This window comes from Nycticebus coucang, chromosome 16 (assembly GCF_027406575.1).
Source record: "Nycticebus coucang isolate mNycCou1 chromosome 16, mNycCou1.pri, whole genome shotgun sequence".
NCBI classification, from domain to species: Eukaryota; Metazoa; Chordata; class Mammalia; order Primates; family Lorisidae; genus Nycticebus; species Nycticebus coucang.
Window position 1 is genome coordinate 86,692,733 of NC_069795.1, and position 25,630 is coordinate 86,718,362.

At 46.6% G+C, this 25,630-nt stretch overlaps 1 protein-coding gene across 3 annotated transcripts in view; it reads left to right on the forward strand.

Annotated features, from left to right (window-relative positions):
• Positions 1 to 25,630, forward strand: part of MASP1 (MBL associated serine protease 1) — a 74,239-nt gene that overhangs the window by 41,306 nt on the left and 7,303 nt on the right. Inside the window, exons 8-13 of one of the 3 annotated variants that reach the window (XM_053564251.1) lie at positions 1,047 to 1,125; positions 7,525 to 7,662; positions 9,037 to 9,111; positions 19,969 to 20,106; positions 23,406 to 23,519; positions 24,376 to 24,561. In XM_053564251.1, the coding sequence (XP_053420226.1) occupies positions 1,047 to 1,125; positions 7,525 to 7,662; positions 9,037 to 9,111; positions 19,969 to 20,106; positions 23,406 to 23,519; positions 24,376 to 24,561 (730 nt within the window). Of the gene's footprint in view, positions 1 to 1,046; positions 1,126 to 3,479; positions 3,787 to 7,524; positions 7,663 to 9,036; positions 9,112 to 13,217; positions 18,220 to 19,968; positions 20,107 to 23,405; positions 23,520 to 24,375; positions 24,562 to 25,630 lie in introns of those variants that run through there. The other 2 variants (XM_053564250.1, XM_053564252.1) reach the window with 2 other exon arrangements.

The following is a 25,630-nucleotide window of genomic DNA, read 5'->3' on the forward strand; positions in this document are numbered from 1 at the left end:
TTTTATTTTTTTAAAAAAAATACGGATCCATTCAGCTGTATAATCAAGGCTGACAATGATAACAAAGTCTGTCAGGCTTACAGGGTGGGCCGGGAGGCAGGAAGTCGAGGTTTTGGAGGTGGCAGACGGGCCCTCCTCGTTGCCCTACCCTCTGAAATGGAATCACCTGGCTAGCGTTAAAACAAAAATCACTTTCCGGCTCTTCCTTGAGATCCATTACAGCAGAGTTCTTGGGACTAAGATGCTGACTGGGTTTCTTGTGTTGCTAAGGCATCTTATGTGCAGCCAAGCTGCAGGAACGCTGCTTTCAAGGAATGTCCGCAAAAGGGGTCTGTGAGATCGTGTTGGCATCACCTGGGAACTTGTTAGAAATGCAAACTTGGCCAGGCGGGGGAGGCTGAGGCCATGGAATTGCTTGAGCTCAGGAGTTCAAGATCAACTTGAGCAAGAGCAAGACCCTGTCTCTACTGAAAATAGAAAAACTAGATCAGCAGTGTGGTAGATGCCTGTACAGTTCCAGCTACTCGGGAGGCTGAGCCAGGAGGATTCCTTGAAGACAGGAGTTTGAGGTCGCTGTGAGCTGGGCTGATGACACGGCACTCTACCCAGGGTGACAGAGTGACACTCTGTCTCAAAAAAAAAAAAAGAAAAAGAAATGCAAACTCTTGGGTAGGCCAGACCCACTGACTCAGAAAGTCTGGGGAAAGGGCCCAGCAGTCTGTGTTTTAACAAGGCCTCCAGGTGATGCAGACTGCTGGGCCCACTTTGAGAACCACTGCTCTGAAAAAGCAGTCAAGGCTACAGTGTCCCCTGCAGACGATTGCCCTCTTTGCACATAGCCCTTGCCTCTCTCCAGAGGAGGAACAGGAAATAGGAATTCAGCATCTACCATTCCCTTACCTTTAAACTCACCCTTGGAGGCCTGTAGGTGGAAAATCTCAGATGAGGACAGATAGTTTGGGGATTTGAGTTGGTTTTGCAAAGAAACAAACACAGACCCCGCCTCACCTCCTTTTTTCCACTCCCTTCTTCCTGTTTCTCCCTAGGATAATGTGGAGATGGACACATTCCAGATGGAGTGTCTGAAGGATGGGACGTGGAGCCACAGGATCCCCACCTGTAAAAGTAAGAAAACTTGACAGGACAAGGATAAGGCCAGGGGGCTCCCCTCACAGGTGGGATCCGAGCAGAGACCATGCCTGGGTGTGAGCTTGGCGGACACTCTAAGGGTCAGGAGGTCAACAGACACTCCAGCATTGGAAAAAAAGTGTATCAGCAGTAAGACTTGAGGATCACCAAAGAAACTTCATGTGGGCCCCCACTTACTTTCTAAATGCTAATTTTTTTCAGCCTGCAGACAGACTGTCAGCCTTGCTAGCAAGAGTAGCATGTCCCCAGGTTTGAAACTAGCCCCGGCAATGACTAACTCAGGAAATTAGTCTGCACTGGGGCCCAGAGCTGCATGACCTTGCTGGTCTGTACGTGGCCATCAGCAGTGTCCACCAGATCTTTTAGGACAGCTCATAATTTGGGACTGTGCAGAAAGGGCTTTGGGGTCTGCACAGGGGGCCTGTGCAAAGTGGGGGTACAGGCCTTTCTGGGCTCTTGGGACCCAGAGTCTCTGCCCCTAATCCACTCTGTGACCATGGGCCCCTAACCTGCTTTTGAGAAGAAGATCCTTCTCCCAATTAAGTGTTTGGACTAGCTTTAACAGTTAGAATGTATGCCAATGGTTTTAAAATATAGTCCATATGAATTGTCTATTGAGCTTTGTAAAATACAAGTTTCCAACCACTGTCCCCACCCCCCACCCAGGTGACATAATGCAAGACTTACAAGGACCACAATTTTAGAAACTTATCAATAGCAACAGTGATGAGAAGAGGCACAGTGACAGAAAGAGTCAGAGAAGAAAGGAACGAAAAGGGACAGAGGATTTGCTTTAGAATAGAGAGGTGCGTGTGGCGTTAAGACTTGGGGGCTGGTTCCACCCACCTTCACTTCATGATCTTTTGTGCAAACAGGAGGGCTTTGCTGCCTTCCTCCCTTTCTTCTACCCAGTAGTCAGACAAATCCACTTGGGGAGACTCTCTCAGAGGGTAGGGCTCCATTAAGCCAAATCCCAGGTAAAACCTTGAAGCAGAAAGTGCTTTTTCTTAATTTTTCTTTTTCTTATGGTGATATGGCTGGAGCGACAGCCTAGTGTAGGAAAAGAGGACCATTTTATGGCTGCAACAAAAGTTTCAAGAAATCATTACTGGTTGCCCATGCAGAGTTCTACAGGGCATTCAGATGGAAAGACAAGGTCCAGATACGGAGGAACTTGAACACTGGTGGGCACAGCTCCACCTCCTCCAAACTGGCTCCAGGGGCAGTGGTGTGACAGGGTCTAAGCAAAACACTCTGCAGAGCACAGCCAGAGTCATTTTGAAGGAGGAGGTGACAGAGGATATGGGGAGTTCAGGACAGACTGCAGGTTTGGAGTCAGGAAGTTCCATGTTCAGGTGCAGACTTTGCTGAGTATTTCGAACCAATTTACTTGGACTCTTGGTCTCAGTTTCCTGCCTTCAAGATGATTCTGAAGATGAACCGGTCAACATGTGGACCGTACCTGAGGAGTGCCCAGAGTCGGGGAAGGCTCAGGAAAAGCTTGTCCCTACTCTAGCCCCACCCTCATTCCCTCACTAGAAAATGTGAAAATTAGTTTCTCTCATTCCTACTTTTGGAAAGTAGGAAATATTATTGATAATTTTTTCCCTGACACATGTAAACATACAATAGAATGTCCTGTCATTCTGTGCTAAAGGAAAAAGGGATTTTTTTTCCTCCCTCATAATGATCCTATTCTCCCCTACCAGGCTGTATAAAGACTATTAGAATTAACCCAGACAACCCTGGCCTCTTTGCTCAGTCAGCAAGTGTTTACTAAGCATCTCTCTGTACCAGGCCCTGTGCTATGTTTAAAAAAAGAAAAAGATGGAAAGGCAAGATTAAGATGTTTTGAGTCCCCATGGATTGTGTATTATGGGGCTTGGACCAGACAAGGGGTGTGCAATGTGTGGTAAAGAAATGGGCTCTGGAAAAAGAAGTGGAAACTATGGGTGGTTGTCCTGGCCTTGCCTCTGCCTTGCTGTGGTGACCCTAGGCATGTTCTGCTCTACTCTGAATGCTATCTATCAAATGAGGATCTGGACCAGATGAATGCAAAGCTCCCTCCAGGGACTGAATGTTATAATCCTCATGAGCCAGGATGTATGACTCTGCAAATTCTCAGAGTGGTCCAAATTTCCACAATCCCAAACTGTTCTTCCTACTGGCTGTACCTAAACTATGCATTCTTAATTCTGGTGGAGTGATTTCTATGTTTCCTGCATAAACTGTTTCTGCTTTGCTTGCTAATTTCTCTCTTTCTCTCTTCCCTTCTCTGCTTCCTTTCTCTGTATCTCTTGATCCTTCTTTGATCTTCGCCATGGTGGCAGAAAGCGAAATCGATTTGGAGAGTGAACTCAAGTCAGAGCAAGTGACAGAGTGAATGACGGGACCCCACACAGTGCAGACATCCAAGAATGGATCACTCACAAGACCCCCGAGCCCCAGAGCTGCTCCACCCCTCCCCACCTGCCAAGCCTCCTTTGTCCATTTCAGTGTGGATTAGAACAGGTGCTGACCAAGGCAACACAGTCCCAGCAGCTGAAACTGCTGTGTGTGTGAGAACAGATTTCTCTGCTTGAGGGTATGCCCATCATTCAGACATTACTCCAGAAAATAATGAAAAGAATGGAGGATGTTTTTAATCACCTAGAAGTAGACTGTACTCTTCTCAAATAAAAAATACCTTTGGTCCTAAAAACACAATAGACAATCATGTGACCTTAGGCTGACCAGGTCAGCCACATGGTCAGCCAGTGGGCCCTGGCTTCTAATCCATTCCATACTTCAAGTTTAAGTGGGTCAGAATGCCTGTGACTTTATGACTTTAAAATTGTTACCTGCTGTTACTTTCTTAAGAACCATGAGTAGTTAAATAATAATTTATATAATGTGAACTTTTGAGAATCTGGACATTTTCTCATTCACAAAAGTATCCCTTTTATCCCTACATAAGACAAGGGTGAAATTTCCTCATTAGAGTTTGTTTCCTCTCGGGCTTATAAGTTCTGTATTTCTTAAACTTCACTGATTAAAAATTTTACAAAGATGGATATTGCACCTTGAAAGTTGTAGTCTTCAGCTCTGGTGCTGTGGGACATCAGCAGGTCCTAAACAGTTTCAGAGAAAGGGATATGGAGTGGCAGCCAGAATCTCTATTTCAGCCTCAACAACATCTGGTTACACATGTCAGAGGACTCCAGTATTAAACTGTGACTCCCCTATCTATTTGGAGGTTAAAAGGCCACTTAATGAGGGCACAATTCTGAGCAGTTTGGAGACAGATGTTAGTTGTGGTAGGTTGGAGGTGCCACAGAAAGAGGAGATGGGCTGGCTATGAAGACAAGCATCAGTTGAATAAATATTTTTAAGCACACAAAACATTAATGGACATCATACTTTGTGAGATAGAGAAAATAATACTTTAAGAGTAATATTTGATATATACCCAAATAATTTTGATTACCAGGAAACATAAGATACATGCCCAGCATAGAATCATGAATAAAGAGGTCCAGAACAGGGAAGCAACTTTGCCAGGAGAATTAGAAAGGCTTTCAGGAAGAAATAGTATTTGTTAAAGGCCTTGAGGGTGGCTAGAGCATGGTCTCGGGGTGTCCCAGGCAGCAAGGATGGCATATGCAAAGCCTGGGAGTGGGAGGCAGCAGGAAGGAGTGGCACGCTGAAGGGTTGGTGCTGCTGGAACATGGGTGTACCAAGGGAAGGGGAAATGCTGAGGGGGAGGGGGTGGCTGGAGCCCCATCCCGGGGGCCTGAGTCACAGGGTAGCTTTCTAGGAAGTTCCTGGATATAGCAAAGCATCTTGAAGTCTGTAGGTCAACAAAGATGTGTCTGAAGGAAGATGAATGACTACAGATGACAGTGGAGATGGAGTATGGGGTGACAGGGCCCATCCCAGAGAATGTTGAGAACATGAGGCTAAGGGACTTGGAAAGAAAGGGGGTAATTCCAGGTTATAGAAGTGGTTAGAGAGAGCTTTAGAGAAAAGGAAGAAACCCTAAAGCAAAAAGGATAGACTAGCTGAGGAAGCAGATCTGATCTGTGCTGGGTACATAGAGCTGCTTAAAACCCTTTGTGAAGACAAGTTGCCTCCAAGTCCCAGAAAGACATGACATCTTGCCTGTCACTGTAGACCTGGGAAAAAGGGGCACCTCTTCCCCACTCACTATAACCAATCTGACAAGACCTTCTGTTTCCCACTATTGTCCCCTTTGTTTGGTTTTGGGATCAGTTGTATCGGTGTCCAAAGTCACTTCTCTGGAGTAATGTGAAAGCAGGCCCTCCACCCCCAAAGTATCTCCCTGCCAGTGCCAGCCACATACTAGGATCTCAGTATCCTGACCATTCAAGGTCACCCAGGCAGTCCTCCCCTAGGAACTAGGTAATTAGCTCTTGAGGATACTGCAAGAAAAATTAACTCCTATACCAAAGTGAAGGGAGACAAAAATAATACCAATATCTAGGCACCAGACAATGTTATTTCCTATAAGAGAAGAAAAAAAAAAATCTGTTTTGAGTCTTCCTAGGAAAATAAATTTAAAACTGTTCATAGTTTTAAATAAAAAAGTCTTATTACATTTTATTATCATAGTGCTGATCTTCACACATTCACTTCACAAAGTAAAAGAACATCCCTACTTTTGGTTGACCAAAATAAATGAGGCTGTTTTGTTCAGGGGGACTAGAGGCCAAGGCAAAACCACTTTTCTTGCTTTCACCTTTCTTCGGGATAAGAGGTGTCTACATTTCCTACTTTAAAATCCCTTTCCTGAGGGATTGTAATTACCTATATTTTATGTTAGGTAACACTCTAGTCCAGCAGTTCTCAACCTGTGGGTCACGACCCCTTTGGAGGTCGAACAACCCTTTCACAGGGGTCACCTAAGACCATCCTGCATATCAGATATTTACATTACAATTCATAACAGTAGCAAAATTATAGTTATGAAGCAGCAACAAAAATAATTTTATGGTTGAGGGTCACCACAACATGAGGAACTGTATTAAAGGATCGTGGCATTAGGAAGGTTGAGAACCACTGCTCTAGTCAATTAAAAAGATGAATTTGGAGTCCTAAATTTAAAATCATAATGTCTGAATATCACTCAGGGTTAAACTGCCCTCACTCTTTGCTAAGGTGAACAGATAAAATCCAAGAGGAGGCAGAACTTTGGAAATTCTGCTAGGACTTTGGAAATACTCACAGCTGGTATCCACTGTTGGCGAGCTAATATCTAGGATAGGTCATCTAACTAGAAAACAGATCCTTAAGAACTATTAGTTCCATTTATTAAAACAGCATGGATTTCGAGGTCAGATCTAGTTCTCACTCTGACAATTCTGGCTGTAAGAACTTATGACTAGTCAAGTCTCCTCTCAGGGCTCATCTGTAAAATAAAGAGGAAAGTCAAAATCACCTACCCCAGGTTCCTTTCCAGCTGTGAAATTCTGTGATACCTGCATGATTCTTTGACTTATACCTAAGATTACAATTTCCTTAGAAATAAGTATCATACTTTAAAGGAGGCTCTGGAATAAACACAGAAAATTGGGCCCTTGGTCTCTCATGTGGCCATGGAAAGATGCCCAGAATCTCAGGTGACTCATGCTGGACTCATTCAGTGCTAGCCACTCGCCTCAGACGCCCTCTGCGGAGCAGCCGTCTTTGGCCATTTTCTATACTGGGACTATAACCAACCCCAGTGTCCAGCCACCAACAATTGGAGAAAATGGGCAGGTGAAGACTGAAAGCTGGCCCACCCCTGGCCTTGCCTCCTGCCTTCTGTGCTCAAGCAAGCTGCCCGCACAGAGCCAGGAGGGTGGGGCTGTGTACTTATGAGGGACCAGGATTTTTGTTTGTTTGGTTTGGGGGTTTATTTTGTGCCAAGCTCCAGTGTGATCTTACTCTATGGTTAGGCCTCAAAGAATGAAAGGTTTCTTGGTTTCTGTCAGCCAGAATTTTCTTACTAAACCAAAGCCTTCACACTTGGACAGAAGAGGCAGAGGGGATTGCACAATAGAAGTGGGAGTTAAAGAACGGGACTGCGATGGGTAAGAGACTGGGGTCTGTGTAAAGCTCAGCAGACCCGTCCCTTCCCTGGAATTGACACCAGACTAGATGAGTTGACCACACAGTAGTATATAATGGATGACAGAGACCCCAAAAGCAGGGCCACTGGCTGCTGCACTGATAGTGCGCTGCACAATTCGGGGTGTGCTGTTCAGATAGACTGTAACACGGCTCCCTGGGAAGTGTACAGTGCACTGCCTGCACATCTACATGAGACAGAGCCAGTAGACAGTCCCAGGAGGAAGAGTTAAATATAGCTGAGGGGTCTCATGTCTTCTCTATCAGTTGTAGACTGTGGAGCCCCAGCAGGCCTGGAACATGGGCTGGTCATCTTCTCCACAAGGAATAACCTCACCACATATAAATCTGAGGTCACCTACTCCTGCCAGCAGCCCTATTACAAGATGCTCCCCAATATCACAGGTAAGTCCTCATGCTCCACCATCCCACTTCGTCCTCACTCTCCGGGCACCAGGGTCAGGCTGGGGCTGAGACGGCTCTGAAAGGAACACCTTCTTATAAGCGTATGAAATCATATAACCCCACCTCACACATCACCTCATGTGCTTCTCACTGACCATGAGCTCCCATTATCATGTCCATTTAGCAACAGAAACTGAGACTCAGGACCAAACCCAGGCTTTTTTCTTTTAACTTTCAATCTAGCATGGATTCTATAAATGAACATAGATCTTGTTGGAAGGAAGTTGAAGGGATCCTACATTGTCACAACTAAAAGAAGAAGCAAGAGCCTGTAAGAAGTTTGAAATCTCTAATGTTGCCTGAGGCTGAGCTGGGGGTTCCAAAAAAAAAAATGGCCAGAGTGGCTGCTTCAGCCAGTCTCTGCCTTGGCTCCTGGCTGAGTATGCCCTCTGGCCAGACCAGACCCAGTCACAGCTCTCATCCTCTGACTGCACAGGGGTCCAGGGGCCATGGGGGAGTGAGGATGAGATCCGTCTGCCTCGCCTGGTAGCCCAGCATATCACTGATTGAGGCTGAAGCTCAGTTGCAGCTGGCCCTCCAGATCTCGCCCACACCCTGACAGGGATGCCTCTGGATGCCCCAGGGACTGGGCAGCAGTACACAGGCCAAAGGGTGAAGGGCCAGCCTTTGGCCACACAGAGGTTTGGGAGGCAGAGGAGGAGAAGCACTTGGAGATGTGCCTCCCTCCCTGCCAGTGGCATCCCTCCCCTCTCTCACCCACAGTCCGCAGCTGGAAAGAAGCTCTGAGGGAGGCGGCGAGGCTGTCAGCTCTCCCTCTGTGGCATGCAAGTACTGAGAAATCCTAATTTCTCTGAGCCACTAAGTCCTCGCTTTTCAAAGAGGGAATAGTAATACAACTCTAAAACTATTGTGAGACTCAAATGAGGTGGTAGACATGAATGTGCTTATTAACGTGTTTGCCAAGCAGAGAAGTGAGGGAAGGGCATGTGCACCACAGAGAACTGTGTAAGCCCAAGTCTTTGTGACTAACGGGGACGGTGCCTGCCAGATGCTGGGCAGCAGCGGGCAAGGAGTGGAGCAGCCCTCAGACAGGCAGCAGACGGCACAGAGACTTGGACGCCATGCTGGAGAGTGGGGAGTTTATTTTTGAAGACAGCAAGGAGACGCTGGCAATTCTAAGGGACATAGTCAGTTTCTGATTTTAGAAAGATCCTTCAGGTTGTCTATCAGAGAGCCCATTTGGAAGACTTCTGCAATCACTATAGTAGAGGAATTAAAGATCTAGATCTATTTTCCACATTGTATCAATCGACCACTTTCTGTCTCTTCTTCTGCCTTTTTTTACTTGCCCAGGTGTATATTCCTGTTCTGCCCAAGGGGTCTGGATGAACAAAGTCCTGGGGAAAAGCCTGCCTTCCTGCCTTCCAGGTACCTTACTCTCCAACTCCTAAACCCCAAAGTCTCCCACCTAAGGGTGCTCTGGTTGGTAATGGGAAGATGGAGGGTGGGGAGGAGCTGACACTTAGGTTGTTTTTAAGAGATGTCTTCCAAAGGCTAAAGGTCAGAGAAGCCCAGTTTCATACCTTTACCAACGGACCAGCCTCTATATTCCTCCCACTTTATCCAGCCAAAAGCCCTTCTGTCTTCTCTGCCAAGTTCTGCGCCTTTCCCACTAGGATTTTCATTCCACACACTTTGTGTGAGCACCTGCTTCTGTGCCAGGGAAATTGAGAAAGTGGGCGCCCTGTTCTCGAGCACTCGCCATGCTATCAAATATCTAACAACTACAGGACAAGTAAGAGGTTCTTCCAAAGAGCAAAGTATTCATCTTTCTGATTGCTGCCTTCCCCGTGGTTTACCCACCAACCCCACTTTAAAATGGGAAGAAAGTTTTATGGTAACAAGCATTGTCACTGTGCACATAGATTCTGGGGGTATTTGCTTGAGCATTTAAAGCATGAATGATTTGCATTGCAATCATAGCACACACATTCAAATCAACTTAAAAAATTATAGCCCCAAAATGCACACTGTAAGGGCAAACAACCCACAAAACAGTAAATGTAATATTTACAGCACAGTAATTTATGCTTCAAAAAAAGAAAAAGAGCAGTAATGAAATGATACAAGCAGTCAAGAAAATCTGAGGAATGGTGAAAAGTAGTGTCCGTCCTGATCCATCTGCACATTTGCACCAACAGCAGGAGCTTCACATTATGCTTGGGCACTGGGTGACATTTGCGTTTTATAGAATTAGAGTGTTGGGTAAACTGAGATAGCACATGATTATTAGTGGTACGTTTCAGTAACCCTCTCTATTCACTCAGTAGGCTTCTAGATGTTAGATCAGACACTAAAATGGAAAGTCTATGGCATCCTCTTTAAAAGTAAAGAATGTGCCAGCATTTAGGAGTCAGTTTGTGGCTATTGTAAGTGCTACTGAATCCCAGAGAAGGAAATAATTGTGCCTGGTTGTCCAGGAGTGCAGGGATGAGAACAGACTAGAACAACCTCACTTACGAGTTTCTGGGCCTAAGAAGGAACTTGTACAGAGGTGGAAGAAGGGCAAGTCAACCTCACCCACATTTGCTGATTCCCCTCATCTCAGCGGGGCTAGCCCAAGAGCAAACCCATGGACTCCAGGCAGGGAAGCCTGGAAGAGGAGGGCAATGGTGGAGTTGTGGCAGACTGCAAGAGCAAATCCTCATTTTGCTAACAGTCTATGTGAGCTAAAGAAAAGTAGAGGTGGACTCCTTGAGAAGGAAAAGATACACTGAGCTGGGAGTTAGGGGTTTCCTAACTATGATCTTTGTAAGTCATTGTACCTCCCCAGGGCAGGGATTCCATACCTCACAAGTGAGAGAGCAGGATCAGGAGACCTATGGCATCTCATCTTAATGGTCATCCCCCTCTATGTTTGTACAAAGCATCTTGTGTATAATGAATCATGAAATGCTTTTAACACTCATGCTCAGGAAAACCGTATTGTTATTGAACCAGGTCATAAATATCTGTACCTTCTCCTCTTACAATCCTGAGGTTTAACCAGGATGCATGCCAGGATAAAGAAAGCCATTTCATGGGGCATCATAAAGCTTACCCTTGCAAGGGGCCTGCTAAGCAAGTGTTATTTGCCCCCTTATTTTAGAAATTGGAAAACTGAGGATCAAAATGTTGTAATGATTTGTCCAGGGCTACCCCAGAGAGTTAGGGACTGAGCCGAAAGGTGAACCAAAGACTTTTTTTTTTTTTTTATTGTTGGGGATTCATCGAGGGTACAATAAACCAGGTTACACTGTTACATTGATTGCATTTGTCAGGTAAAGTCCCTCTTGCAATCGTGTCTTGCGCCCAAAAGGTGTGGCACACACCAAGGTGAACCAAAGACTTTTGGTGTCAACATATGCAATGCTTAGCTATTTTTCACTCTCGTCTTGTTCTACACCATTCTTCTGAACCCAGGATCCTAGACTATCACATCTTTATATTAAGGGCCCTCCTTCATTACTCATCATCTTCTAGAGCCCCAATTCTTGCTTCAGCACACCCAAAGCTAACATTTCAAGAAAACTCCTTTGTCCCAAGAATGACTGGGTAGGGAAAGGCAGAGGCCAATAAGAATGACCCCCTTTCAACCGGCTCTCCAACAGGCTTGTTGTACCATTCAGCCTCTTGAAAGAACACGAGAACATCAAGGAGAAAAATAGATTTTAGTGGAGAAATAAAGCTAGAGTCAGGAGAAACGGGTCCCACTTCTGGCTCCACCACTAAGAATTTTGAGTAAGGTACTTGCCTTCTCTGAACTTCCATTTGCCATCTATGAATTAACATATTCTCCAAGGTTTCTCTGGCTCTGATCTCCTGTGACCTCAGGTGTGCCATCGGCACCTTGATTGGAGAAAGGCAGCAATCAGCACTGGCTTTCTTATGACCATGGACTGAGGCACAGATGTGTCCCTCACCAGATGAGGGCCTTACAGCACCACATGAGCTATTAGGTAGGGCTGGCCATAGACCTGCCTGGAGATATCACCTCCTAGGCTGCTGCTCATAATCGGGAGACTGGCCTTTAACTTTGAAAGGCCAGGCCAGAGATTGCAAAGGCCAGCTTATATCTAGCCTGTGAAAAAGACAGATTGCCCCAAGATCACACAAGAAGCATTTAGTATCGGCAAAAAAAGGATCTGAAAAGCATTAGGTTGCCAAAACTGCCTGCTTAAAGATAACAAGGAAACGCTAATGTTTTATGGTCTGTAAAGGATTGCCAAAAGTGCCCAGGCCAAGCAGTGCGGCCTGGCTGTTTGCAACCAGCAGGAGGCCTACATTCACACCGGGCTTATACCCCTGATCCAAGCACCCTGCCTAGGAAGGGCCCACGTGAGCTTGTTCTGAGCCCGCAGGGGCTGGTACTGAAGACCCTCTGCTCATGGGCCAGAGGCATTTGGCAGCAGGAAGCTGGTGGTGCATGTGCATGCTGGGGCGCAGCTCGGTGGAATGAAGTTTGCTCAGACCTTTCTCCTCCCCCTGAAGGTACTACAGGGCTCCTGGGTGCAATGATGGGTGGCCCGATCAGGGCTCATGCATCATTGCTCATAGATTATGCCACCTTTCCCAACCTTGGTGCCCTGGGCCTGAATCCATGGGCATTGACTGGCAGCCTGAGTCCTTTAGGAAAGAGAAGAAAAGTCTGAGGGCCCATGACCATGATCTTACTAAGTAATGACACAGTGGGATAAAGGATAAACCAGTTGTTTTAGAAACTGGTTAAACCTTGCCATTCAATTTGATAGCCATGTCACCTTAGGCCAGTCCCTGAACCTTTGGAGAGTTTTTCTCACCTATAAATAGCAGCAGTCAGAGGAAATGAAATAAAAATTAAAGGTATTCAGAATGAGGAAGATCCTTGGAGATCATCTTGACCAACTGCCTCACTTGGCAGATCAAAAATTGAAATCCAGAGAGGGAAATTTATTGACACAGAGTAACACAGAAAATAGAACAGAAAAGCCAGGTCACCGCCTAGGTGTTTTGGTTTCTGCTCCAGTGTTTGCTGTGGCCTGCAGAGGATTTTCAAGTTCCTTCTACCTCACTGTGCTCATAGACAGGAAGAGAAAACTTTTAGAAGTTTTCTAAGAGCTTGCCATGTGGGTCCCTTCTGGGATGAGAAATACCCTTTCAGGGAAGAAAGGAAGAAGTGACCAAGGCCAGGGAGAAGCCTGGCTGAACATGGTCCAGGTCAAAAGTGGTCTTAGCTAGAGAAGGTTTAGGACGGAGAAGGCCCAAGCATGAAACAGTCCAGTCCGGAGATAGCCCCAGCTATAGAGGTGCCAGACTGGAGATGGGCTGCCCTGGAGAGATGGACCCAAAATAACCCCAGGCAGGGCTCTCCCAGGCTAGCTCAACGCAGTCAGGTTAGGGTCCCACTGTGGCATAATCTATAGTGGGTGAAATGTGAATTTCCTTTACTGACTTTTTCATATGGCTGACCTGACCAATCTCTATGTCCTGTCCCCACTGCCCCCTTCTCCTCACAGTGTGTGGTCAGCCTTCTCGCTCCCTGCCAAACCTGGTCAAGCGGATCATTGGTGGCCGCAATGCCGAGCCCGGCCTCTTCCCATGGCAGGCCCTGATAGTGGTGGAGGACACCTCGAGGGTGCCAAATGACAAGTGGTTTGGGAGTGGGGCCCTGCTCTCTGAGTCCTGGATCCTCACAGCAGCCCACGTGCTGCGCTCACAGCGGAGAGACAACACAGTGATTCCCGTTTCCAAGGATCACGTCACTGTCTACCTGGGCCTACATGATGTGCGGGACAAATCGGGGGCTGTCAACAGCTCAGCTGCCCGGGTAGTGCTGCACCCAGACTTCAACATCCAGAACTACAACCATGACATAGCCTTGGTGCAGCTGCAGGAGCCCGTGCCCCTGGGGCCCCACGTCATGCCCATCTGCCTGCCCAGGCTTGAGCCCGAAGGCCCAGCCCCCCACATGCTGGGCCTGGTAGCCGGCTGGGGCATCTCCAATCCCAACGTGACAGTGGATGAGATCATCAGCAGTGGCACGCGGACCCTGTCAGACGTCCTGCAGTATGTCAAGTTACCCGTGGTGCCACATGCTGAGTGCAAAACCAGCTATGAGTCCCGCTCGGGCAACTACAGCGTCACGGAGAACATGTTCTGTGCTGGCTACTACGAGGGTGGCAAGGACACCTGCCTTGGAGATAGTGGTGGGGCCTTCATCATCCTTGATGACTTGAGCCAGCACTGGGTGGCCCAAGGCTTGGTGTCCTGGGGGGGACCTGAAGAATGTGGCAGCAAGCAGGTGTATGGAGTCTACACAAAGGTCTCCAACTATGTGGACTGGGTGTGGGAGCAGATGGGCTCTCTACCCAGTCTGGGGGAGCTCCACGTGGAGCGGTGAGCTGACCTGCGTCCTCAGCGCCTGTCTACCCTGCCCCAGCCCGAGGGAGGCTACATACACACTTCCGACAGCACACTCCATGTTACCCACCAGGCCAAATAGGATGGACCAAGCTGACTTAGCAGTGAGCCCATCCTCCTGAGAGGCAGTGGTGTGGTGCAGGGAAAAGGCTCTAGGCAAGAGACCTGGGCCGCTGACCTTGTCCAAGTCCCTTCCCCTCTCTGGGCCTCAGTGTCCCCAGCAATCCATGGAGGGAGCTGGACTGACACCTTTTGGCCAACCCTGGCACTTGTCTTCTGGGCTGTGCCTTGCTTTGCCCCTGTGGCCTTCATTCACTCCTAACCATTTATCCAACCCATTGGTCTCATTATTGGTATAACTGAGCTTGGACCTTATTATCAGAAAAGGGTTCCTTACATTGAACTAAACCCCACATCTATATATTTTCCCAGCTATGCCTCTAGGAGGTTTGGGGAGACAAAGCCTGGAGGCCTCCTCTCCTAGCGTAACGCTTTGAAGCACTTTTGTCCCTTGGGTTTCTCTCCCCAAAGCTTCTTGCAGTCTAAGCCTTATCCCTTACTTTCCCTATTATAGGAATTTCAAAGGACAAAGAGAAAGTTGGGAAGGTTTGTGGTGATTGAGGTGAGTGGACTAGCAGTAGGAGGCCCCCTAAACCCCTTAACTTCCTACTGTTGTTTGTTGACTCCAAACACACCATTTGGGTCCATATGCCACTCTGGAATACCAGCTGACACCACAGGGTATCCAATCTGCTACTCAAACAAGCACAAAGCAACTTTTCAGCCTTGGAATAGTCATCTGAAAAGTCTACCTGCACTCCAGCCCCGGAAGAGAAGACTTAGGTGATTACTTGGAAAAAGAGAAGACCCGCACTGTGTCCTGCAGTGCTTTGGGATAGAAAGAAGAAAAGGTGAACTTGGGACATAAGGAGTCACCCAAATCCTGTTGGGTGGCCCAGCATCCCTAGAGCCTGGAGAATCCACTCAGCCAGATGTGCAGAGGGTTCCACTTTTTTGTTTTCCAGGTAACAGAAGTTACGGCAAGCAGAGGATCACCCATGACAGGCAACGAAAAGAGATGGAGGGTCAAGTCCTGGGTCTACCCCCAGTTCTTCCCCTAGTTGGCTGTATAACCTTTGGCTAATCATTTTCCTCCTCTGAGCCTCAGTGTCCCCATCAATAACATGAAGATCTGGGGACCCTCAAGCACTCAGAGCTGGCCTGCTTGCCTGGAGCTTCGCCCTGGCTCTCACGGGTTTGAAGGCACTCACTCCTTCCCAGGAAGTGCTCTCCCTCCAGAATCTCCATCAGAGAAAGGCAGCCAGGGAACCCTGGGAGAGGAATTCCAAGAGAATGGGAAGTGTCCACTTTCCAATTGGTTCATCAGAACACACTCCTATGTCTATGAATGGCACGTATAAGGATGCTATATTTTGTATACTTTATATCATGTGCTTCACACTCTGTAAGGGGCCTCTGCACTCTGTTTCTCCTGCCAGGGGTCTGACGTGGAAATAAACCCTCTGTGGATAACCAACAGCTTTGGTTTGGGTGTTTTCTTATTGTTGTTGAATTATGTTTATTTTGACTTTCTAGGAAAGAAACATAAGCTCCCTCATTAAGCCAAAATCTCCCTTGCTACAGAAAAAGTACACCTTTTGGAACCCAGACATCATGCAAGAAGAGGTAATGAGGAAAGGAGTTGGTGTACTGCTGTCTCCTTCTCAGAGGCTGCAGGCTACTTCATTTATGTGCTGCTAGTTAAGTTCTTGATATCAAACTAGCCTGCAGATGAGGTTGTGTGCACAACCCTCTCATAAGCAGAGGAGTTAAATATAAGAGGAGCAGAGATTGAAGTATCTTGGGAACTTAAAGCAGAGAGAGATTCATATAGCTAGAGGGTACTGGCATAGCTTTGCAGAGGCTTCAAAGGATGCCCAGGGAAGGGGCAGCGTGGACAAAGGTGTGGAAGCAGGGAGGCAGGCCAGGATTGGGGTGCGAGCAGCTGGCAGAGCTAGAGTGTGAGCGGTCTTAAGAGTCATTCTTTGTTTGGACTCTGTCCTGGAACCAGTGATTCTCTGAGTTTAGGAGATAGAGATAGATAGATAGATAGATAGATAGATAGATAGATAGATAGATAGATAGATAGATAGATAGATAGATAATTGATGACTAGATAGATAGATAATAGATGATAGATGAAGATAGAGAGAGAGATCGATCAATCAGAAGCACTTGGGGAGATTTGTTAAAAATGCCAATTGCTGCAGCTTCCCCCACTGGAGATTCTAAATACAGCAGAGCTGAGGGCAGGCAGCTTCAGTGTGGAGGAGGGGGAGGTCAGGGCTGAGTGAGGGAGGGCAGTTGTGAAGCTGCTACCAGTTATAAAGCCCTGGTGAGAGGTGGTCAAGACACACCAGCCCTAGGGCTATCACAGTGCAGATATGGAGCATTTAGATGCACTTAAATGATGTATTAGACAAGGCTTGGCTGATAAGCAACTCTCAAAATGTGCAAGCATGGGGGTGCCTGGGTGGCAGAGCTAACCCGAGAGTGAGGCTGCCATGGGTATACTCTGATTTGTCTTTGTTTTTTGGTTTGTATCCTAATGAAAATGTCATGCTTTTCACATGATTGAGAATCAAAAGCATAAATTATGCATTACATTTTATATGTTGCTGGCTTCAAGGACCATTGAGCCTTTTGTTCCATTATATTTGTGATTTTCATTTTCTTTTAGATATTTGAACTTTATATTGTGACATATTCAGACCCTGGGATGTCTTGAGTTACATGGAGAACATACTGTGGCATGGAGTTAGGAGTGTTTCTACAAGTGATTTGCCACCAGCTTAGTGGCAGATTGAACACAGCGGGGCGGAGAAAAGGAAGGTGGTTGGTACAGACATGAACAGATACCTGGAATAACAAAGGGGAGGAGGTGAGGAGGGCTCGGTTTGCTGTGTTTGAAGAGTTGATGAGCAGTCTAGCTGGAATTGTAAGTAGACCCCAAAGAAGAGTGAATTTCAGAGGACAGGGCAGATTTAAAAGCACTGATTTGAAATTCATCAGCATGAGATAGCATGGCAAGAGATGTTATCAACTACTGGCCATTGGCAGACAAGAAAAAAGGACCAAGGGCTGAATAAGGGAAACACCAGCATGGAAGGCATGAAGAAAAGAGAGGCCCCAAGAAATATATAGACTAAAAAAAAAAAGTCCAATACTGCTTGAAAGTACAGTTGAATACTTCCTGGATGGAAGTGCCCAGAACAGGGGCTGAGTCTCGCTGTCTCTGAGGGAGTGCAGAGGCAGCAGGCTCCGTGCTTGTGTTAAAAGTCTCTAACACCTGTCTCTCCCTCCTCCCTCAGGATCCCCTCCTTTCTTTGCAGCCCCATTCTCCACAGGAAGGGTTTTTAGCTCTTTCCTGAGATGCAAGACCCTGCTCTTGCATCCTCCCTTCCTTATGGTAGAAATGATATGTTCAGTCCTCCAGGTTTGGGTTCTTTGAAATCTACAAATGTTTATTCTTACCACAAAGCCTGACTCTTCAAATGAAAGTCTGCATTTCCAGACTTGGTCTCTATGTTGCTTTATCAAAAGTCAATGCCATCCATTCTTTAGTGCTTAGTAACTACCAAGCAAGGAAAATTCCAAGGGATGAAAAATGCATCAGATAAAATTTCAGAAACAGTAACTTCCTGTGTACATAAACATCACTGCTAAAGTTTCATTTATGGCCCTGAGCCATTCTGTCTCCATCTAGGATCGCAGGTCTATTAAATATTCAGATGGTCTGGCTCAGCTCCTGTAGCTCAGTGGTTAGGGTGCTGGCCATGTACACAGGGGCTGGCAGGTTCAAACCGGCCCTGGGCTACTAAAAACAGCAATGACAACTACACCGGTGCCAGTAACTAGTCCAATCTTGGAAACAATTTTAGAATTCTTTTTCTGGAATGGCCATTGAGAGCTGTTGTCATTGTCATATTACCTTGGATGTCCTGAATGTCACCAAAATATCTTTCAATATTTCCTTTATCTTCGGGTGAAGAAAAAAGTCATTGGGGGCCATATCAGATGAGTAGGAGGATTTTCCAACACAGTTATATATATATATATATATATATATATATATATTTTTTTTTTTTTTTTTTTTTTTTAAAGATAAACCAATGTGCACAGTTAGATTTTTGCTGGCTAAAAACTCCTTCACAGGCAGTGCCGTGTGAACTGGTGCATTGTTGTGATTCAAGAGCCATGAGTTGTGGGTAAAAAGTTCAGGTAGTTTCATCTAACATTTTATATAGCTTTTTTAGCACTTCCAAATAGTAAACTTGGTTAACTTTTTGTCCAGTTGGTACAAATTCATAATTAATAATCCCTCTTATATCAAAAAAGCTTAGCAACATAGTTTTGACTCTTGATTTGGGCTGACGGAATTTTGAGGGTCATGGAAAATTGGCTGACTTCCATTGTACACTTTGGTGCTTTGTTTTAGGGTCATATTGGTACACTCATGTTTCATTACCAGTGATAAAATAATCAAAAACATCATCTTTCCTCCAAAATGTCTTGGCAAACTTTGACTCTCCTTTGCTTTTGTTCATTAGGGAGCTCGTTTGGGACTGCTTTTTGCACACACTTTTCTCACATCAAGATTTTCACTTAATATTTTCCTAACCATTTATTTCTCTATCAATGTTTACTTGATCTGCTATGCTTCTGAGAGTCAGCCAAAGATATTTTGGCACAAAATTTAGCAATTTTTTGCAATGTTTTTGTCAATTCTGCTCATTAATGGCCACTCTGACCTCTCTTCATCAGTAACACTTTCTCTCCCCTCGGAAAAGCTTTTCATCCATTTGCACACTGCCATTTTCTTTATTGCATTATCTCCAGAATCTTGCAGTAACGGGTCCCTGATTTCACTTTCACTCTTGCCAAGTTTTGCTAAGTTTAATAAGCAATTTACAAATGTTTGTTCCTTCCTCTAATTCAAGCTCCAACATTCTCCCAAGGGCACACAAAAGCACACAACAACAATAATGAACACCACTCAGCAAGTCACCATCACACATCAGCAGAACACAGCTGTGAGGTTCTGATGGACTAAGGTTATAGAACTTTACTGAGTCATTTTTAAAGTGCTGCCAACATAGGCACTTGATGACAAGTTCGTGAACTTGATTGTCTGATCTCATAAATAGCTTAAGGAGGAAGAAGAGGGAAAGAGAAAGGGCAGGGAGAGAAAGAGAATTTATACACTCACATAACTGAAACAATCATACAAAAAAGTTTTGGATGTGATTAGGTGAAAGGGCTCAATTGTCAGGAAATAATCTCTCCTGCTTGTTTCACCTCTCATCTTTCAGCTCTGCTTTCCTCTGTGTCAATAGGTAGCAATATTCTCAAAAGACTCTCCAAGAAGTGACTGATGGCAGATCTTGGCTTGTAGCTAACAGGTTGGCAACGTGAGCAGAGAATGAATTTTGACTTTTTTTCATCTGATATGTTTAGCGAATTCCTCAAATTAGGCTTTCATTGGTATGGCCAAGGTTACATAACCATCTCTGAGCAATTGCTATGACCAGGGGGTATGTGGTTTGGGTCATTCACATTCCTATCCATGAGTCCAGAGGTGAGGTCTTTCCAACTCTGGCTACATAGACTAAGGATGGGAAAGTGCAGACCACAAAGAAAAATTTGGGTGCTCTTATCAGAAGGGGCAAAAGATGCTAGAAGATCAAAATTAACACAATGGTGCCAAAAGGGTGATGAGCTGGTAGCTCTGGCAATGGGCAAGATGGAACCCAGAGTGTGACCTGTCCCTCCCTACCTTGGCTGCAGTGTGTGGGCTCCCCAAGTTCTCCCGGAAGCTGATGGCCAGGATCTTCAATGGACGCCCGGCCCAGAAAGGCACCACTCCCTGGATTGCTATGCTGTCACAGCCGAATGGTCAGCCCTTCTGTGGGGGCTCCCTGCTAGGTAAGAAGGGAGTAGGAAGATGGAAGCTAAGGCACCAAGCCCTCTTCCTGAATACTGACAAGGTTTCTTCATTGGGAATCACTGTCCACACTAGTTCTAGGGCCCAGCAGTACAGAGAGAGTAGTAGAGAGAATCCTTAACTGGAGCCAGGAGACATGAATCCTGATCAATCTCTGGCACTGGGAAGGTCTAAGTTGGACAGTCAGACTCTGCATCTACATGGGGCTCAAATGCAGGGAGTTCTAAGGGATTCAGGATCAGAGTGAATCAAGAAACTCACTCCTGGGGAGTCGGGAGGGTAGATTTACAAAGGCCTTGAATGCTGTGTTTAGGAATTTAGATCTTACCTGAATGCTTCTGTAGGTTGTTTTATAAGCAGGTTCCAGAAAGTTCTCTCCAGTGGCATCATGGTTCAAAAGGAGAGTTCAGTGAGAGGTCTATTACAGTAGTGCAGAGAGAAATCTTTAGCCTTTAAATAAGAACAGGGCATGAGGGATGGAAATAAGAAGGTGGATCCAAAAGCATGAGGAAATTGGATTGTCACCTGTGTATGGGTGGAATCTGGGTGGGAGTGGGAGCAAGGGTGGAAAAGGCAGAGCTGGCTGGCTGGCTCTGCCATGGTTGGTCCAGATGCTCTACGTCTGCTCCAGCTTTGACATTGTGAGAAACACTAATAGCAAATCTAGAGTCCAAGGCCAGTTCTGGGTATGTTCCCACCACCAAGCAAGAAGGTCCACTTCTATGCAGGGCAGCTCCCAGCCCTGCCCTCCTCCAGACTGGAGCCAGCAGTGGATACCTGCCAGAAGGCAACATGCTGGGGGAGGCACCAGGCCTGGGCTAAAGCTGCAGGTGGGGTCCAGGGGATGTGTGAAGTCCCCCTTTGCATAAAATTGATGCTTGTATTCCCACAAGCTCAAGGGTGAACAGTCTCGCTTGATGAGGCCTCTCAAAGAGGCAAGAGAGCAAGTAAAGTGTGAAATGGAGGGAGGGATGGCCAGACAGGGCTGGACACAGTCCACTGTGGAGCGGGGCAGGTGTCACAACTGAGAGGAAAAGGAAGGGAGATAAGAAGAGGGACAGTTAGATGGTCAAGGACAGAAAGACAGACAGAATACTATGAGAGAGACCTAGAATTTAAGAGTGGGCATTGAAGAGAAAATAAGAGCAAAATGAAAGGGAGCAATTTAAGGGGAGGAGAGACCTGTGGGCAGGAGATGGCCAAAGAGGAGAAGCTGGGACAGACAGAAGGGGAGAGAGCAACCAAGTGAGGATACAGAGAAAAACCGAGATGCTGAGGCTGTGCAGCTGGCAGGGAGGACGGAGGGGAGGCTCTGCCACACCAGACAGCACCAAAGAGGGAAATGGAAGAGAAGGATTGTGGGCCCTGCTCTTTGGCAGGCTCTCCTAACCTGGGTACCTCAGCCCGCCTGATCCACCTAGAAAATCTGGCCAATAATAGCCCCTGGCCAGATTTCCCTCTATCAAAAATGATTCAGGGGAAAGAGAGTGGCCTAAGTGGCGCTCTGTCCAGAACCCAGAAGCCAGAGCATATAGCGACAGCCAAGAGGACCGAGTGGAGCCTGGAACCTGGAGAATTCAAATTATTCAAGCCCTACTCCTTGAGCCACAGGTGCCACCTTACTGATCAGTGCTTCTTAAAACTTTAATGTCCATATGACATTAGAAAGTATCTCTGCCTTTGACTCTGAACATCATCTTTGACCTGATGTCCCTCCAACCCCCACCAAGTTTTAGAGCTTTCCTTTTTTCTTGGGTCATCCTGGTATGCCTCTGTGCTCAGATACACATGGGCTTGTCATTTGCTCCAGCCAAAGAACACATGGCAGGCTGACCCTGCATTAAACAAAGGGCAGGGGACAGGCACCTGTCCATCCAGGGGAATGGGATCTCGGGAGACGTGAGGGCTGCGCTGCCACTAACCTGCTGGCTGCCCTTGACATCCTGCTTTTCTTCGGGCCTTAGAATCTATCAAATGCGAGTTTTGCATCAGAGCAGGGATTCTCAGTCCTGCCAGTAGAATTTACTCAAGGGAATGTTTAAAAGATGAAAGGGTCTGGATACAGGCCTAGAAACCGGCTTTCACTTTTTTAATTCTCCAGGTTATTCTAATTTGCAGCCAGTGTAGCTAGCTACTGACCATTACTGACCAGTGCCTTTTTTTTTTGGTGGTGGTGGTGGGGGGGGTGTTACAGTTTTTGGCTGGGGGTAGGTTTGAACCTACCACCTCAGGTATATGGGGCTGGTGCCCTACTCCTTGAGCCACAGATGCCGCCCTACTGATCAGAGCTTTTTAAAATTTTAAAGTCCATATGAATTAGTTGGGGATTGTATTAAAACACAGATCCTTTAATAAATTGTGGTATACGTACACCATGGAATATTATGCAGCCTTAAAGAAAGATGGAGACTTTACCTCTTTCATGTTTACATGGATGGAGCTGGAACATATTCTTCTTAGTGAAGTATCTCAAGAATGGAAGAAAAAGTATCCAATGTACTCAGCCCTACTATGAAACTGATTTATGGCTTTCACATGAAAGCTATAACCCAGTTACAACCTAAGAACAGGGGGAAGGGGGAAAGGGAGGGGAGGGGGTGGGAAGTGGGAAGAGGAAGGGTGATTGGAGGGATTACACCTGCGGTGCATCTTACAAGGGTATATGTGAAACTTAGTAAATGTAGAATATAAATGTCTTAACACAATAACTAAGAAAAATGCCAGGAAGGCTATGTTAACCAGTGTGATGAAAATGTGTCAAACGGTCTATAAAACCAGTGTGTGGTGCCCCATGATCGCATTAATGTACACAGCTATAATTTAATAATAATAAAAAAAAAAACACAGATCCTTGATTCAGAAAATGGAAAGTGGGGCCTGAAAGTCTGTTTCTAAGATATTCTCAGTGATACTGGTCTGCTGATACTTTGAGAAGCAAGGCCTCAGGGGCAGCCCGTGAGCACAGGATATGCCCACCTTGAGCTATCTGATGCTTAACAACAACATGGGTTTAAGCCAAGATCCCTGAAATCCTCTCTAAAATGTTCAGTCTTGGCCTGAGTTGGAATAGGCAGTTGAAATCACAGCATTAACTCTTCACCTTCAGATTGGGATCATGTAAGCCTCTGGGCAGGGGGCTGTGAAATACAGTGGAGTAGGCTGTGACCATTTGCTGGGTCTGGAAGGGTACCCTGGGGCAGTCTGAGGGTCTTCAGTTCCACACAGTGGGAGGCAGGGCTGGGCAGTGCCGAGCAGTGTATGCATGTGGTCCCTTCTCCAGGCACCAGCTGGATTGTGACAGCAGCTCATTGCCTCCACTACTCGCCCGATCCAGAGGACCCAACCTTGCACAACACAGACTTGCTCAGCCCTTACGACTTTCAAATCATCATGGGTGAGTGAGAGGCAAACTGATTCCTGAAACCAGTTACATTTAGGGAACTGGGTGACGCTCACTGCCATTCTCCAAGGCACATCCCCTTGCTTGGTTGCTCACTCATTCATCAGTGCAGGACACCTGGGATGAAGGTCCAAGAACCTGAGTCCAAATCCAAGGCTGTGGTGACCATGAGCAAGTCACTGAAGGTAAGCTTCAGTTTTCACAAGGGTAAAATGAGGAGCCCAGTCTAAGGGATTTCTGAAGACCCTTCTGGCTTCTGAGACTCCATGGTTTCAGGTGGATCATTCATATCCAATCCAGACTCCCCTCTCCTTTATAAATTCAAGACCACCAACTGATTAAACTCAGCTCAACACATATTCGCCTACTGACACTATTCCAGGATCTAAGGACACAGTATAATTCAGACCTAGCTCCTGCCCACAGGGAGCTTATGGTCTAATAAAGGAGTAATATACGAGCACAGACATCTCCAATAGAAGGTAGGAAGTAGTGAGCTCTGTAGCAGTGGAACAGATAAAGGAGCTCATAGGGAAAAGAGTTCTAATGAAGAATCTCATAGCTTTATGGAAGAAGCAATGTGTGACCCAGGCACCAAGGGTGATTCTATGGATTGAACATGTGGCAACAGGCCTAAGAAATAGCATTAGGAGGTAATGGGATCAGCTCATGAAGTCAGACAGCTCATGAGAATACCTGGGCAATAGCAAGTAGGGTGGGACGGCTGGGAAAATGAAAGGGTTTAGGCTGGAAGCCTGGGCTGGGTGGGACGCAAAGGGGGCTGACAGAAAACAAGGGGGGACCTTCTCCTCCATTGTTTCCATATCTCTTGCGCCTTCTTCTTACCCAGGCAAGCACTGGAGAATCCGATCGGATGAAAGTGAACAACATCTCAGGGTCAAACGTGTCATCCTCCATCCACTGTATAACCCCCAGACGTTTGAGAATGATGTGGCTCTGGTGGAGCTCTTGGACAGTCCAGCACTGAATCCCTTTGTGATGCCCATCTGTCTGCCCGAGGGGGACCCACAGGAAGGTACCCTCTCCCACCCAATCCCGCCTTTGCAGAGCAGCTGATGCCTGGCAGGCAGCTCTTCCCCGTGGCTGGGGGAAGCCCTGGTGCCAGCTGGGTCAGCTGACAGTGTCTGCACGGCTCACAGCTGCCTCCCCACAAACAGCCATGTCAGAACCGGTCTCACAGCAGCAGAAGCAGTGGGAAGCACCTAGTGAATAGGCCGGCCGAAGGTCCAGATGGGAAAACAAAACCTGGACTGCTTGTCATAGCAGGAAGAATTTTATACAGGGCACTGGAGGACTGGATAAATGAGAGGGGAAAGCTGAGATGTTGGAGAGAGTGCTGTCAGGAAGCCACCAACCCCGGAGCTGAGGAAACAGAGGGAAGAGCCTGGAGTTACAGAAGCTAGAAGCTTAGAAAAGGGGCTCTAGGAAGCCAGGACTTTAGCTGATGTGCTAAGGAAAACACCTGGAACCAGCTGCCACTACTAGGATGAAAAGACATTACCAGGGGATGCCAATGGTCACATCCATTCTTCCAGTGTCCCTGAAAGTGACCCCTAGCAAAGCAAAGCTGCCGTTTCAGGGCCTCATCAAGCAGAGTATGGCAGGGTGGGGCTAGAGCTGAGGACAAAGGCTTAATAACCACCAGGGCTCAAACCCTATTGCTGTCATTTCCCATTTGGGTGATTTTTGTTGTTGTTGTTGTTATTGTTGTTGCAGTTTGGCCGGGGCCAAGTTCGAACCCACCACCCTCGGTATATGGGGCCAGCGCCCTACTCACTGAGCCACAGGCGCCACCCCCCAGTTGGGTGATTTTAAAGAAGTTACTTAACCTCATTAAGCCTCAATCCCCTTACCTCATTAAGCCTCAATCCCCGAGGTAATATCCCATGGAAGGCGGTGGTATTTAAGTGAGATAATGCACTCAAACCTATCCAACCTAGAGGAAGAGTCCATCACACACCAGTTGGCTTTCCTTCATCCTGAATTCACTGGGGCTATATCATAGGTCACTTCCATTAGCTCAAAGATTTTTTTTTTTAAATGGCTGAGATGGGGGCAGTACCTGTGGCTCAAAAGAGTAGGGC